Source organism: Canis lupus, chromosome 9 (assembly GCF_011100685.1).
Source record: "Canis lupus familiaris isolate Mischka breed German Shepherd chromosome 9, alternate assembly UU_Cfam_GSD_1.0, whole genome shotgun sequence".
NCBI classification, from domain to species: Eukaryota; Metazoa; Chordata; class Mammalia; order Carnivora; family Canidae; genus Canis; species Canis lupus.
Window position 1 is genome coordinate 7,624,418 of NC_049230.1, and position 15,770 is coordinate 7,640,187.

Genomic DNA, 15,770 nt, shown 5'->3' on the forward strand with positions numbered 1-15,770 from the left:
TCTGGCACACCGCCTCGGGAAAGGCCCGCAGTCGGCTTGGGGGAGGTGGGAGGCGAGGGCTGCAGCTCCCCGAGTTATTTTGAGCTGGTGGGGAGGAAGGGATGTCTGGGATGGACAGGAAAGTTGTAAGACCAGAGTCCCCCCGGAGTGCTGAGGATGCTTTGGGGGGTGTGTGTATGCATGGGGAGTCAGCTGCGTGCAGATTTGGGAGTTTACCTGGTGTTTCTTACAGACCAGTTGCGCCCAGGCAGATGCAGAACTCCAGGTGTGCTCAGATTGCTCCCCTATATGTCCCTGCAAAAGGAGGGGCCCTGGCTCCTGCACCCTGCCTCCAGCCGGCTGATCTAATGAGGAGGTGGCTTCTCTGCCAAAAGGACAGAGAGGCCATAAAGGCGGCCTCTCCCCACCGCCACCCCCCATCCACCCAGGAGGCTGGGAGCAAAGCAGGTTGGTTAGGTGACTCCAACAGGCCCTCCGCGATTTGGCCACAAAGCGCAAGCAGCTTGGCTCCTGGAAGCCGATTTCCTTGCAGCCTCTTCATAGGTGTAAAAAAAATAAAAATTAAATTAAATTAAAAAAATAAAGTGCCCGCAGCCCAGGACAAAAGGAGCCTCCTTTTCTGCGGAGGAAGCAGGGAGCCCTGGGGAAAATCCCAAGCATCCCTGTGAGCAGAAGACAGGTCCCCACTTCTTGCCTCTCTGTCCTTCCTTTCTCTTTTCTTTCCAAAAAATAACCACAACCCCCCATCCCTCCCCCTCTCCAAACCTCAGGATTCCTTCCCTTTCAGTCATTCCTTGAAAATCCACCCTGAAACATCTGCAAGTTTGAACTCCATGAGCCCAGACAGGTCTCACCTTCTCTGTCCCTTTCTCTCTGCTCCCAGAAATCAACCCTGTGTCCCATCCCACTTTGCACTTTGCAAAATGATCCCAGATCTTGTTACTCTTGGCTCTTAGATGACGCTCTGTGCTGGGGCCCTGGGGGGTCAGGGCAGGTCTGGGCAGCTCCCAGGACGCGTTTCCCTCTGAGATGTGCCCCGCTGACCAGTGAGGGTGCTGGGTGCAGGGCAGGCGTGGGGCAGGATTGGTTCCGATGGGCCTGACATTCATTGCATGCACTTTGCTGCCCTCTGGCTGGGTGACCTAGGCAACTTGCTCCATCTCTCTGAGCCCAGGTCCCTGGCTATAAAACGGGGTAGGGATCATTTCCCTTGCACAAACTGTGGAGGTGACCCCGATAATGTACTTCAGGTGTTTGCTTGGAACCAGATGCTTTTATCGTTGTTACGAGAGCGTGGAGGATGGCCCCTGCTCACTCTCCCCTCAGTGATGGTCCCACCTGTAGGTGCTGAGTGGCCTGCCCTGGCCTCCTCCCCTGGTACCTCCTTCTAGCTCAGAGTCTGTGGGAATGACCCTGCTGAAGGCAGCCGTTAATGAAGTCCTTTCCCTTGTCCATTGAGAGCAGTTAATTGGCCCAGAAGGTCACGGTGGGGACAGACAACGTCCCCAGTCAGCTCTGGCCTGGACTGTCATGGTGTTAGCAGTCTCCAGCTCAATAATGCCACCAACCCTCTCATTGACCACAGGCCCCTGGGATCAATCTGAGCATCTCGGCTTCGCCTGGTGGAGCAGGGAGGCTCAGGGCTGCACACAGGACTCCCGGGTCGCAGGGAGTCCGGGGCAGGGACAGGAGGCCCTGCAGAGGGTCCTGCACCTCCCAGACGAACCATCCATCAGAAGGCGGCCGTCCAAGCCGCTGGGCTGTGTCTCGTCTGAGTGGCCACGTCGAGCAATTCTGCATCCAGCCCAGCTCAGCCCCATGCCTGCAGGCTGCTTAGGGGTCTGCAGAGGATGGACGGTGTCCAGCATCATCCCACCCTCTGCACCCCTCCCACAGTGTCCAAGAGACCTTCCTGGCCCTGGCTCCATCCCCAGCCTGGAGGGGATCTGGCTGTATGAGTTTCCCACCACCGATGTAACAGATAATCACAAACCTAGTGACTTAAAGCACATGGGTCCTCCTACAGTTTCAGAGGTCAGAAGTCCTAAAATCAAGGTTTCGATGGGACAGCCTTCCTGCTGGAAGCAGGAGGAAAGAAAACCCCTCCCCTCCTCACCTTTCCCAGCTTCTAGAGGCCGCCCACATCCCTCAGCTCTTGCCTCGCCAGCCTCCAGCCTGGGCTTTTCTCCCCACATCGCCCTTTCAGAAGGACACTTTGGATCACATGGATCCCACCAAGAAATCCAGGATAATGCCCCCATCTCGAGGTCTGCAACTAAATCACAGCTGCAGAGTCCCTGCTGCAGTGTGCGTGACTTTGCTAGAGCTGCTGTCACAATGTGCCACCACCTGGGGTGGGGGGGGGGAGCTTAAAACAATAGACCTTGATTCTCAGTTCTGGAGGCCGGAGGTCTAACATCAAGGTGTCCACAGGGTCCCTCTCTCTGAAGGCTGCAGGGGAAATGCGCTGTATGCCTCTCCTCTAGCTTCTGGTTGGCTGGCACTCCTTGGCCTATGGCACCATGGCTCCAGTGTCTGTGTCTGCGTCTCTTCTTACAGGGTCACCAGTCATACTGGATGAGGACCCACCCTAATGACCTCATCTTAACTAACTGCATCTGCTGAGACCCTGTTTTCGAATAAGGTTTACACGTACTGGGGTTAGGATGTCAGCGTATCTTTTTGCGGGGACCCAATTCACCCATCATTTCCTCTAAGGTGACGTATTCACAGGCTTTGGGAATTCGGATGTGGACATCTCTGAGGGGCGTTCTGTGGCCTTCCACAATGGCCATCTCATCCACTCATCCAGAGAATGTGCATTGAGCATGTGTTGTTTCAGGCACGAGACAGTGGAACAAGACGTGGGACAGGGTACAAGACACGGTCTCAAGGAGACACATAGAAGTACGTAGGACATTATATTAACTTGCGACAAATCCTCCAGCTCTGGCAGGAGAGAATTCTGGAACAATCCAGGGGGTGTTCCAGAAGACTTCCTGGAGGGGACATCCTGTTCCCGAAACCCCAGTTTGGCTGCCTGTCGCTCAAACACCAATGCTCAGGCGCCTGGGTGGCTCAGTCGGTTAAGAATCTGCCTTCAGCTCAGGTCATGATCCCAGGGTCCTGCATCGAGCTTCCTGATCCGTGGGGAACCGGCTTCTTCCTCTCCCTCTGCCTCTCCCCCTGCTCGTGCTTGCTGTGTCTCTCTAATGAGTAAATAAAAATCTTTTTTAAAAAAAGACAAAATAAAGCCAATGCTCAAGAGACAAGATCTGATTGGAAAGGAGCTTTATTCAGGAGGCCAGCCACCTGGAGAGAAGGTGAACTCTTGTCCAAAGGCCAACTCCGAGGTTTCCGCTGGGCCCAGAGGTTTTGAGAGGGGTTTAGTCAGTTAAGAGAGTACAGTGGTCTGTGACGTTTTTTGATTGTATGCAGACTTGATACCACAGAGAGAGCTATCTCGATGCTGGGGATTATGCAAGAAATTCTAGTTCCTTGATACCTGGGACGGGGGCGGGGGGTGCGTTGTGCAAGAGAGCCTGGCGATGAGCACACGAGTGTTCTGTTCTTTATGCGCAGGAGGGCAAGGTCTACAGCTGCGCAAAGGGAGGTCAGTAAAGTCATTGTGTGACCTCAAAAAAGAAAAACATTTTGCTAATAGATTGCTGGACTAATCAGAAAGCCAGGGCGGCTTCAAAGACTCGCCGCCCTCTGTGGCCTAGGAACATTCTGGTCCTTCGTTCCCCAAGGCCAGCGGCCTGCAAATCTCAAAAGAAAGTAAATTAGCTCTGTTACAGACCAAGGGCCTTAGGGCAGCAGGCAAGGAGTGTGTTAACCGGCCCGAGGGCGCTTACAGTCCTAGCGGAAAGCGGAGAGGGACCCTGAGGGCTGAGGGGCTGCACATGGACAGGTGAGGGGCAGCTTGTTTTCCTCAGAAACTGCCAGAAGTTTGGTAGAGCTGGAGAGTGGGGCCAGCAGGGATCTTTCCACTTGCTCGGAGGCGGGGGTCTTCCCAAGCCTGCGGGGACCCGGCAGGGATGCAGGTGCTGCAGATGTGACTAGGTCCTGGCTGCTCCTGCATGTCTGTTCTTCACCTGCACCTAGAGGGGGGCCCGGTGCTCCCGAGGTTCCAGACACCCCCCTGCAGCCACAGGAGATGAGCTGAGGCAGGAAGAGAGGAGTGCGTAGCCCTGACACCTGTGACCCAGCGACCATGTGCCCCGTATTCTGTGATCAGAGTCAGGTGTCCTCCCCTCCTGTCTGTTGTGGCCCCCTCCACCGTGCAGTCCTCCAGGTCCGGGGTCGGGGAGGCACCTGCTGTACCTACATCCTCCACTATCCAAATGTCCATGACGGCCACACACCTTCCGAGGACCCCAGGGACAACCATGCTCCCCTGGCCTGCACCTGCTCCAGCTCCAGAGGACCCTCAGGCCTGGCTCAGCCACCCCCACCCACCCACCCAGGCTGCAGCCTCCCTTCTGGGGGCGACCCCTCCCCCAGCCGGAACACAGCAGCTCCCTTCCTTCCCCGAAGCGCCATTAGCACAAGCCAGTTGGGTGCGTAACACTCTTACCGAAGATGTGGGAGGGGAATTACAGCACAGGACAGAAACTGCTTAAAATAGAAGAACAGAAATCACTGTTTCTGAATTGCCCTGCCAGCCCTCACCACAGGGTGTAGCTTCCTGACATCATCCTCCCAGGACCAGCCGTCCTCAGGATCCATCTACTTCCTGTGCGGGGGCAGCTTTTGCCTCCGTGTCTGTCTGTCTGTTTCTCTGTCTCTCCCTGTCAGAAGCCCCCCACCCTGACCCCCACCTGCCCATGAATTCAGGATCCTTCAGGCTGCTGCCGGAGGGAAAACACGACGTGCCAGTGAGTGCATCACGCAGAACAGTGCAGCTGTGTTCCCACTGCCTCTCCGGCCTGATCCCTTTCCATAACCAAAAGTCCCACTAAGGAGTTTTCCTGGGCAGTCCCGCCCTGACCCTGCATCCCCCCACTGATCCCGGAGTGGCCAGCCCTGGGCACCAGCCTTCTCTGGAACGTGCCGCACACCAAATCCTTGGGTCCTGCCCCGAAGCTCCTCACTTCCTTCAACAACAGTCTCTCTGTGCCTAAGGGGCCGAGTGTAGATAGTCAGCACTTCCCTCTTCAAAGCAAACCCCAGAAAGAAGAGACCCCAGACTATTCGGGTGTGCATCCAGGTGAGGTACATCCTCTCTAAGTACTAGACGGTCCCTGTGCACTAGGCACTTGCTCGCTGTGTGACCTGGGGCAGGTTACTTAGTTACTCTGGGCCCAGTTTTCTCATCTATAGGCTGAGCTTCCTGTTAGCATGAGCCTCCTCCAGCACCGCGAGCAATATTAGCTGAGTTGATATATGTTAAATACACGACACTTTTTATCCTACTGCTAATTGTGTTAATTATATAACGGCACATTACTATTATCTATTTTCTGGTACATGTACTTTCCCCTTTAAATCACTTTGGAGAGAGTTTTGCTGTCTTTCCTGAGGACTCTTTGCCAAAGCAAACCCATGATGCGGGGCCCATTTCTAGCCTGCCCCCGACCCAGAGGCCAGTGCTTGGAGTGCCTGCTGCCTCCCTGGTGCAGGAAGGAGCACGGGGTGTGTGCCCTCAGGTCTGCGAGGACACACGTACATGCGGGCACACACACACCTGGACTCGCTGCCTCTCCTGTTGCCCAAGAGCCCCTGGGAAGAGGGAAGGGAGCCTGGGTCCGGAGTTCAGCCACCCGCCACTGTCCCCCCAGCCTGGGTCACCCTCAGCTATCTGAGGTGACACCTGCAGGCAGCAAGCAGCAGCCTAGAGCCCCCATTGCCCCCCAGGGAATATAGAGGCTCAGCTGCTTCCCCTCCATCCCAAGCACAGCTCACTTGAGGAAAAGAGGTCTAGTGGGTGAGTCACAGAGAGCCCAGACCTTAGTGAGGGAGCTCAGGGAAGAGGCACAGCTGGGGGATCTGTGTGCCCCAAACCTCAGTCCCCCCCTTCCAGCCTCCCTCCTCCCCACACAAAATGCCTCGAGAGAAGAGCCCTAGCACCAAGGGTCAGTGATTAGAAACCTACGTCCCTGGAGGCTCCCTTGCGCTTAGAAGATGTGGTTTGGTGGGAGAGAATGTGCATGTCCGTGACTGGACATCCATGTGTCCTGAGCGCATCTGAATGAGGCAGCCCAGAGTGCCCGTGGCCTCAGTGTGAGAGGGAGCGTGCCTGTACCCAAGCCGGGTGGATTGGGGTGCTCTGGGTGACCTGAGATAGGAGTGGCTGGACATGGGTTCATCCCGGAATGTTACCCACGTGCATGAGGGTGTTTGCAAGAGTGCGAGTGGGTGTGCCCCGTTGTGTGTCCCATATTCATGTGGGAGTGCGTGCACATGTGTATGCATGAGTGTGTGTCCTGGTTGTGTGAGCGTGCATGTGTCCATGTGTGTATACACTGTGTGCCTTGTGTGAGTGCGCACAGGTATGTATGGTCATATGCACAGTGTGTGCACATGCACATGCAGGCAGACATGTGTGTGTGTGCTTGAGTGTTCATGTGCTGGGTGCAAGTGCATGCAAACATGTGTGTTTGGAAGCTACATGAGTGCACTTGTGTGTACACTACTCTGTGCATGTATGCATGAATGGGCATGCACGTGGGTGGAAGCACAGGAGCATGCATGGGCAGGTGTGCAGTGGTGCGTGAGTGTCCCATGTGTGCACGTGCACACACGCACCCTCCCTCCATGTGAGCATCAGCGCGTGCATCTCCCGGCGTCTGATTTATTAACGAGGACAATACAAGGAGAGTGTGCCTATTATTTCTGGTGTCCGCATCAGCTCCTGACAGCTTCGTGGAATTGAAATATCTTATTTAATGCGAGTAAGAATCATTTTAAATATCAACTGTGACACTCAAGGACTCGCACCAGAGAGGGCACGGTGTGTTTCCCCCCTGCGCCGGAGAAGATGCCACGTCCGTTAGGTCCTCATTTTCTCCCTGCCCAGCCTGTGTCTCTGAAAGTCCATTTATTGATCTGTCCTGGCTCCTCCCCGCATCGCCGTGCGCCCTGCACCCTGAGCTCCTCTCTTCATCTCGGGGGAGAGGACTGAGCCGGCGGGTCCCGAGGGCACAGGGATCCTGTGTGCCTCCCTTCCCACCCCACCAAGTGCTCCCCAGGGCTCTCCCCCACCCCCGCCTGCTCCATCTGGGACAAAGCGAGGCTTCCTCACCCCTGTCGGGAAGCCTCAGTTACGTGCACACACGCGCAGCTATGGAAGGATCTCCTTGTCACACACGTGGAGCAGGGCGCAGAACAGCCTAGGGAGGCCGAGTCACCTGCTGCAAAGGGGAGGGATCGTGAATTGCCATTTGCTTGTGTTTGCCTAAAGAAGTTCTGGAAAGATACTCAGGAAGCTAGTCAGCGTGTGTGTGTGTGTGTGTGTGTGTGTGTGTGTGTGTGTGTGTGGAACTGGGAGTGACAGGGACGGGAGAGATGTTTCCTGTGTGCCTTTCCCTTTTTCCTTTGAGTCCTGCAAATGTATTTCCTATAAGACATCAATAAATACGCAGTCCTTCAAGGGGACCTCGAGGTGGGTGTTTCTGGGTGCTCCCCAGTCCCTGGAGCCACTACCCTGCGACTCTTTGTCGTCGGAGGGAGAATAAAGTTGCAGGTCAAGCAGGAAGAGGTGCCTCTTCCCCACGGTCACTGCTGCTCATCCCCAGAGGAGCCAGGCTCCCCCTGTACCCAGAGGACACAGGCAGAGGGGACCAGGAGGCTGGGAGGTCAGGCTGGTGGCAAGACGTTCACTGGGGTCAGGAGGCTGAGAGGAGCAGCTTCTGGAAGGGGATCTGTCATTTTCACTGTCCTCCGTGTCCCTAAGGGCACATCCTCTCCTGGCAGCTGAAGGACTGAGTGAGGCCCCTTTGCCAATAAAGAGGATCGGGTAACCAAGGCGGGGGGGGGGGTCCTTCAGCGGTGTCTGGTGACAGTTGGGGTTCACACGTCTGTGGGAAAGCTGAAGAATTTGCCAGTCAAGGGAATCTGTGCTCCCTTGATGCCTGGTGTGGAGCCCCTCATGGATCCCCACTCCGGTGGGCGGTTTCTGCGACACCCACCTTGTCTTCCTCTCTGAACCTCCCCACCTCACCCCTACCTTCCTCTCCCCACCAGTGACTCACACACCCGCTCCCTCATCTGTCAAGCATTTGTGCGCCACCTGCCACACGCTTGGCAGTTATGTCCGGGGCCTCTTATAAGGAAAGACGACCATCGCCGTCCCCACGTTACAGATGGCAAAACTGAGGCTTGCAAAGTTCCATAACGTGCCCAGCCCACGTTCCTAAGAGCAGAGGGCAAAGTCAAGCCTAAACTCTCCTGAGTCAGAAGCTCCAGTGCTTTCTTCGATGCCATACTCCTCGGGCAGGTCAGGTGTGGGCCCTGCTGTACAGGGCATTCGGTCCATGCCCCTGCCTCTGGAGGCGACCCGACAGGGCTGGGCTCACTCACTTCCTCGCCAGGCCAGCGGCCGCAGGTGGATGGGGCGGACGGAGCCGTGGGCTGACCATGTCCAGGGGGTCCAGGAGGGAGCATTTCAGGGGTAATGAGCGTCGCTGTTACCGTTCTCAAGGCTGCGTACAGCGCGCTGGATTTGCAAGCCGAGGTGCTGGCCAGCCGCCTCGTCCACCCGCCTGGGAGGCAGGGAGACCGAAGCTGCAACTGGGGTGGAGGGAAGCGGGTTTCCCTGGTAGGAAAGGCAGTGGGCGGAACTGTTACTTTAAATAATGCTGCCAACCAGCCAGAAATAGGTCTCCCAGGCGGGGAGGAGAGGGAGGCTGGAGGAAGGAGAGGAGGCTGCACCCCACTCCTGCTAGGCCAGCGAGCCCCTGGCCTCAACTCCGACCAGGCCCAGGGCCAATGCGCCTCTTCTGGCCTTGGGGGAGCGACAGGCCTGCAGCCAGTTGCCCTTGCCCCCGGGGTGTGGGGGGGAGCGGGGAATTCCTGGCTGAAGCAGACAGACGTAGAGCCTTCTGCAGAAATCTACTTTTATGAAAGTTTAAATTTCACTACGCATCACTGACATCAGCAAACAAACCCGCATCCAAGGAGTCCCTGGTGTCTGTTTTATAATGTATACTTAAATTATATGCTCAAAGTGCATTTTTACATTTTACTTTAAAAATAAAAGCTATATATGCATACAACGAAAGAAATTCTGATGCCATAGAAAGACATAAAATCAAAAAGAAGACGTTTCCCTCCCTCCCCACCCAGCACCTCTCCCCAAAAAGGGAGATAACAGGTATCCATCGAGTATCTGCCTGGAAAACAGTTTATGTGTGTGGAGCATGTGTATGCAAATATATACATCTTAGGCACCTGTGTCATGTGCAAATATATGCATTTTTGTACCTGTGATCATGCATATGCAAATACATACAAATGTACATACTATTTCACTTACATACTATTTCACTTATCATGCCCTTTACACTACTCTTTTCCCTTTTTTTGGTCCACAAACTGAAATTATTTTTATTGGGTCAAGTTCGCGTGATCCTAAACATTAAACTAAGGGTTTGGTAGCCTGTGTCAACACACAGCAGCTCATGGAGAGCCGTAGCCATCCGTTGTCACTCTGGTCCCTGACGCTCAGCCCGTGGTACTGCTTGGCTTCTTCCTTCCTCGCGTGGCTATTTCAATAAACATCTCTCCCTCTCCAGCCTGGACTTCCTTTCCATGCTTTGTGCATCTCGGAGACCATCCTTTCTCATACAGGTGTTCCTCACTCATTCTGCGGCTGCAGCATCGGCAACCGATCCAGTTGCATTCTTGACGGACATTTAGGTGGCTTCTGGCTGGGTGTTTATCTCTGCCATTCGAAGCAATGCTGCTGTGAGCATCCTTACACCTGGTTTTTCTTTTTGCCACATTTTTGCAGTATATCTAAGAGGCCGGCTCGCAGGAGCGCAGCCTCTCGGTCAAAAGGCTTGCCTCTTCTCATTTGGATAGATTTTGTCCCCAAGGCTGGACCACTCTGCACTTCCACCTGCTGATCCAGGGTACACCTCCCCTCCCCCTCACTCTGGCCAGCACTGCGTGTGATCAAACATGTCTTTGGCAGTCTGATATGTGAACACTGTCTTGTTTTGATTGGACTTTCATTGTGACGGAGGTTGAGCATCCTTTTTGTTAGTTTTTTGGGGGCCATTTCTGTTCATTTTCCTCTCCCTGGAGCTTTTTAATAAAATCTGATTCCATTTTCAAAGATAGAGAGCTGTTCTAGCCAATCTCGCTTTCCATCTCTCCTCTCAGGTCACCCCATCGTTTTCGAGACCCAAACAGTTCCCCCCAAAGCTATCTCCCCTCCCCGCGGCAGAGGCCAGCGAAAGTGGTAACGGGCTTGAGGATGGAGTGGAAGGAGAATGGGAAATTTGCCAGAGCCTGGGCGCCTGCTATCTCCCCACCATCATACCGTGCACAGTAACGAGGGACAGATAAGAACTGCAGCCGGTGGCAGAGATAAGAGGCTTGGACGGCCAGAAGGTTCTGAATCATGCTGCAGAGCCACAGCCAGAGCCAGAGCATCTGGGAGTCTGGAGCTCGTGCAGTCCCAGGATGGAAAGGGGGCCTTTGGGAATATGACGTCTGTGTTGAACTGGTTAGCAGCTGAGCTTGGGGTCGGGCAGGCTCTGTGGGACCCTGGCCCTGCCTCTTACCACCTGTGAGACTGCCTGTCAGTGATGAAACATTTCTCTTTTTTTTAATATTTTATTTATTTATTCATAGAGACAGAGAGAGAGAGAGCGAGGCAGAGACACAGGCAGAGGGAGAAACAGGCTCCATGCAGGGAGCCCGACGTTGGACTCGATCCCGGGTCTCCAAGATCACACCCCAGGCTGCCAGCCGCACTAAACCGCTGCGCCACAGGGGCTGCCTGATGAAACATTTCTGAACCTCAGGCTCCCCTCTTCTAAAATGGGGGACCTGATAAAAGTACCCCCTCCAAGGATTAGGTGAAGGACTCTCGTAGGTAACCCCACAGCTCTTTGCCCTTGTTCACATATGACCAGGAAAGTGAAGCTAGTATAGGGGATTTGCATAAGATTTAAGTTTAAAATTTGTTAAAATTGCTTTTATCCTGAGATTACATTTCTTCTCTATGACCTTAGAATGTCCTTTTTTGATAAAATGAGGACCATTTCTACTTATTTTTCTCTCCCTGCCTGGCACTTTTTAATATTATCTTTTTTTTTTTTTTTTTAAGTTTCTGGTTGCTAGATTGTCTGTTTGCTTTTTGGCTGGTTGGTTTGAATGATCTTACTTGGCAAAGTAAAAAGTTGATGATCTTATGGTAAGCCCATTTTTTTAAGTGTTACTGCTCCATAATATCCAACAGTCTGGGAACTGCTGCATGAAATGGAAAAATGTAGAAAAAATACTTAATACCATGTTTAGATGGAGAGTTGGGGCTCAGAAAGTGGTCGTGGTTGTTTCACTGTTGTGAGATGGTGATGGTGGTGATTGGTGGTGGTGGTGGTGGTGGTGGTGGTGGTAATGGTGATGGTGGTGGTGGTGCTGGTGATGGTAGAGGTGGTGATAGTAGTGATGCTGGTGGTGGTGGTGGTGGTAGTGATGGTGCTGGTGGTGGTGGTGATGGTGGTAGTGATGGTGCTGGTGATGGTGGTAGTGATGGTGCTGGTGATGGGGGTGATGGTGGTGGTTATGGTGCTGATGGTGGTAGTGATGGTGGTAGTGATGGTGCTGGTGATGGTGCTGGTGATGGGGGTGATGGTGGTGGTAAGTCCCAGTTGGAACTCGTGTAAAAGAAAACTTAGCAACACTTGAGAATAAGGTTGCTCTGTCCCAGGGTTGGCAAAGCTAGGGGCAGATGGCAATGAACTTACCCACCCAGTCACCTGGGCAAACCGACACCCAAGGATGGGGTAGATGTCCTAGGCACCAGCCCCTTGATCCTTTGAGGTCCCTACTGGGCCATTCATTGCCCAAGGATGGGAAAGGTGATCACAGAGGGGTGCCAGGGGAGCTAGCCCCTTCCATACCAGAGAGCACCACCTGCCCATGTCTTACCTGCCAGAAGCTCCTCCCACGGACCTGGCCTGGCCTCCCCCCCACCTCAGCCAGGTCAGTGCACCACACATCTGCTCTCCAGCTACCTTTCCCCCAACTCCAGACTCTGCTGCTCTTTGGGCCAGTCACGTGCTCCCAGGGCAGGCTCCCCGGAGTCTACCTCCAGCTTGTGCATCCCAGTCTCAGCGCCCACACCTACAGAAAGCCAACCTGTCCTGCTCGGAAGGCTCTCCCTTTTCCCTCCACAAACCTGCAGTGGAGTTGTCTGTAACTTTAAGGGTGGGATAATGCAAAGCAGTTGGAGAAGTGTGTGAACGTCCCTGCCTCTGTCACCCCCATCCATTTCTATCAATATTTATAGGACAGTCCTGGGCCTGGCCAAAATAGAATGCCCCCACCTTTCCCAGTCATGCGAGTCACAGGCAAGGGAGGGCAGCAGCCTCCAGCATAGGACCAGCCTAGGACCTCAGTCCTGGGAGGCCTGGTCACCGCCAGGGTCAAGGGCTCAAGCATAGCACCTCCTGTCCATGGGAAAGTGCAGGCTACTACTCCCTAGTACCTGAGCAAAAGAGCCTGGTTGCCCTTGGGAGGGACTTTTCTGTTGATAAGGACCTTCTTGTGACACCAAGACCTGGCCAAGAGAATCCAGAAGTCCCCGGTGCGCTCCATTCAGGAAGAGGGTGACCTGGCGCCTCCAGCCTCTGACCCCAGTCTGACATGTGCATCCCTGCACCCGCCCGACTTGCTCACTGGCTGTCTCATCTGCCCCCCAGGTACATGATCACCAGCCTGGACCGCACCCATGCAGGCTTCTACCGCTGCATCGTGCGTAACCGGATGGGCGCTCTGCTGCAGCGGCAAACCGAGGTCCAGGTGGCCTGTGAGTACGACGGGTGACTTGGGGGCAGGGAGGGGTGTGAAGCGGGAGAGGATCTGCAGGGTCCTCACCCACCACCATGCTCTGGGCAGAGCCAAATCCCAGCTGTAGCCTTCTCTGCTCATTGGGTGCCTCTCTGGGGAGTGTCCTCGTTTTATGGTTGACAGGTGCTCTCGGGGCTACAACGCTGATAAGGGACACAGACATCTATCTGTCGGCTCAGCGTTCAACCCTCTTTTCATGGGACCAGCTGCTTCTCTTTTTAAAGGGGGCCCTCATCACTTGGTTCAAGGGCCTCCTCTGGGGTTGGCTGGGCCTCACACTTGCCGTTTTCACGATGGCCTCCCTGAACCTCTCCAGCTATGACACTCTTCTCTGCCGACTTCCTGGTACCCTCCATGACCTTGACCTTCCTATCCCCCAGCTCGTTTAGCCCAGGAGCACCAACAGCAACTGGGTCCCATGATCCTCGGGGTCATTGGGAGATGCCTCGTGCTGGCCCCATGACCCTTAGAAGGTGGGGGGCAGACTGAAAAATCCAGGTTCCTGGAGGAGCCAGGTGAGCCTACAGTAAAGTAGTAGGCCCCTGCAAGTCTCCGGAAGGACTTTCTCAAATGGAAGAAGGGAAGGCAGCTTTAGGAGATCCCAAGTGTGTCTCAGGGACCAGGGCCCCAGAGCACCAATCAACACCCTGCCCCTGAGGCTCAGCATCCCCCTCCCAGGCCTGCTCCCCATCCTAAAATAGCTGCTGTGTGTTAGAAATGAGTCTCATTATGGGCTATTTCATTCTGGGTTCTTCCAGGGGCAGAGGTCCAAGGTTGCACAGTGGGACATGGGAGTGTGGAAAGCTTTAGTGAGCCTTGAAATTTAAAAAAAAAAAAAAAAAAAAAAAAGAACACCTTCTCATCTAAAGCCTACAGGGGCTCGCCTCTGAATTAGCTCAGGAGAGAGCTTGCTACTTGAACAGAAGTAGGGGAGAGACATCTAAAAGGAAACCTCAAGCGAGGCAAAGAGTGTTGATAATAATTATGGAAAACAACCGTAATCAAAAGTGGAGGACGGATTGTCTCCATAAATCAGCACTAAAGGCAACTCAGCTCACTCAGAGGAGCGGAAAAGCCCTGAATTAAAATGATGGATCAGGGCACTGTCAGCGGCTGGAGAGCTCCCGGGGAGCTTCATTTAGCCAGTGCCCAGCGCCCCGCAGGGCAGGGGCAGAGCCATCAGCCAGCCTCCAGAGAGACGGCGCGTGCATGCGTATGCCCGGGTGCGTGCAAGTGTGTGTGCATGAGTGTGGGTTCACGCACGTGTGTGCAAACGGGTGGGTGCACATCAGTCTGCTGCTTTGTCCCATGCGTTTGGGAGAGAACATGTGTGTGCACATGTGTGCATAGACATGCATCCATATACGCGTGTGCACATGTGCATGCAAATGTGCATGCTGAGGTTGGTCTGCCTCTTTGCTCACCTAGGTGCTGGTGATCACATAGGTGTGCATGTCTGTGTGCGAGTAGTTTGAAATGCCATCCAGGACACAATGTCCCCGATAGTATAGGCTCCTCCAGAGAATTCCTTGAGCTCATGTGCCTGCAAATAATACACCTCCAGTCAGTGAGAGTTACTGCTGCAATTAATATTCTGTAGTATCGTGTTAAGGAAAAAAGAAACAGGCCGCTGAATGGAATGGCTTCTGGCACACCCACCGTTCTGGCCAAACTCAGGGCCGTGAGCTGGCACTTGCACCTGTGCCCTGCATCAGCCCATCGTCGGCCCCTCAGCTGCCTCTCCCGGGGGCATCCGTGTGCTCTCAAAGCCACCATGTGTCACCCTGGGTTTCAGGGGCCCTCGGGACACGGTTACAACCATCGTCGCCACCAGGCTGCACGGGGCTACTGCTTAGCTGTGCCCATGTGGCTACAAGCCATCCCTGGAAGAGAGCAGGGGGTACCTGGAAGGGCCCGAGGGACTGGAACGGAGTGGGGAAACCCAGGTTCACCCCCTTCCTGACCACCAGCTGCAGCTCCTGGACCAAGCTCCACTCCTCAGATGCACCGAGCTGCCTTGTTCCATAGCATCATCAAGTGGAAGCCCCTATTTGCAGCCCTTTGCACCTAAAGCCAGAGGAGTTAGGGGAGCCCTGGGAACTCCACCCGGCCGTTGAGGAAAACACTCATCCCAACAATTTAATGAAGATTTCACCCAACCCTAGTGGCCTGGGATGGAGAAAGGAAACTCACCTCCCTGTTCCTTCCCTTGCTGGCCATATTTGTCTCATCGGCGGTGGGGCAGGGGTGGTGGGGAGAGTCTCACTCTCTAGTTATGGATGTTGAAGAATTTGCTGTCCAACCTATTACCCATCCCCCAAAACTCCTTCCAGGATCCTTGGGTGTGGGGATAGGTGAGACCTGGCCAAACCACCCCCACCCACAACCTCGCTCTTTCCCATCTGTTGCTGTGCTGGGCGGTGCACACCATTCTCTCCTGTCCTTATCCTGCAAGGCTGGTGGGGACGGGGGCGAGGGTGGGGATGGGGTGTGAGGTGACTGCCTAAGCCACACAATGAGGAAGTACCAGAGCAGGGCTTGAACCCACCACAGCCCAGATTCCAAAACACCCCCACTCACTACACTGCCCTCTAAGGTCAGGACGAGGTGAATCGAAATGAGAAGGGGCTGGGGAGGCAGGGGGATCCCCTGCTGAGGTCAGCACTCACATGGAACTGGGGGGTGCCCTGCACTGTAATATCCATGTCCAGACAGCTCCGCAAATGGATGCTGCGTCCAGCTGG

General features: G+C 54.5%; 1 protein-coding gene across 2 annotated transcripts in view; it reads left to right on the forward strand.

Moving 5' to 3' along the window:
- SDK2 (sidekick cell adhesion molecule 2) overlaps nt 1-15,770 on the forward strand; it is a 252,805-nt gene that overhangs the window by 135,015 nt on the left and 102,020 nt on the right. For both annotated transcript variants that reach the window (XM_038546715.1, XM_038546714.1), the window contains exon 3: nt 12,879-12,985. In XM_038546715.1, the coding sequence (XP_038402643.1) occupies nt 12,879-12,985 (107 nt within the window). The remainder of the gene's footprint in view (nt 1-12,878; nt 12,986-15,770) is intronic.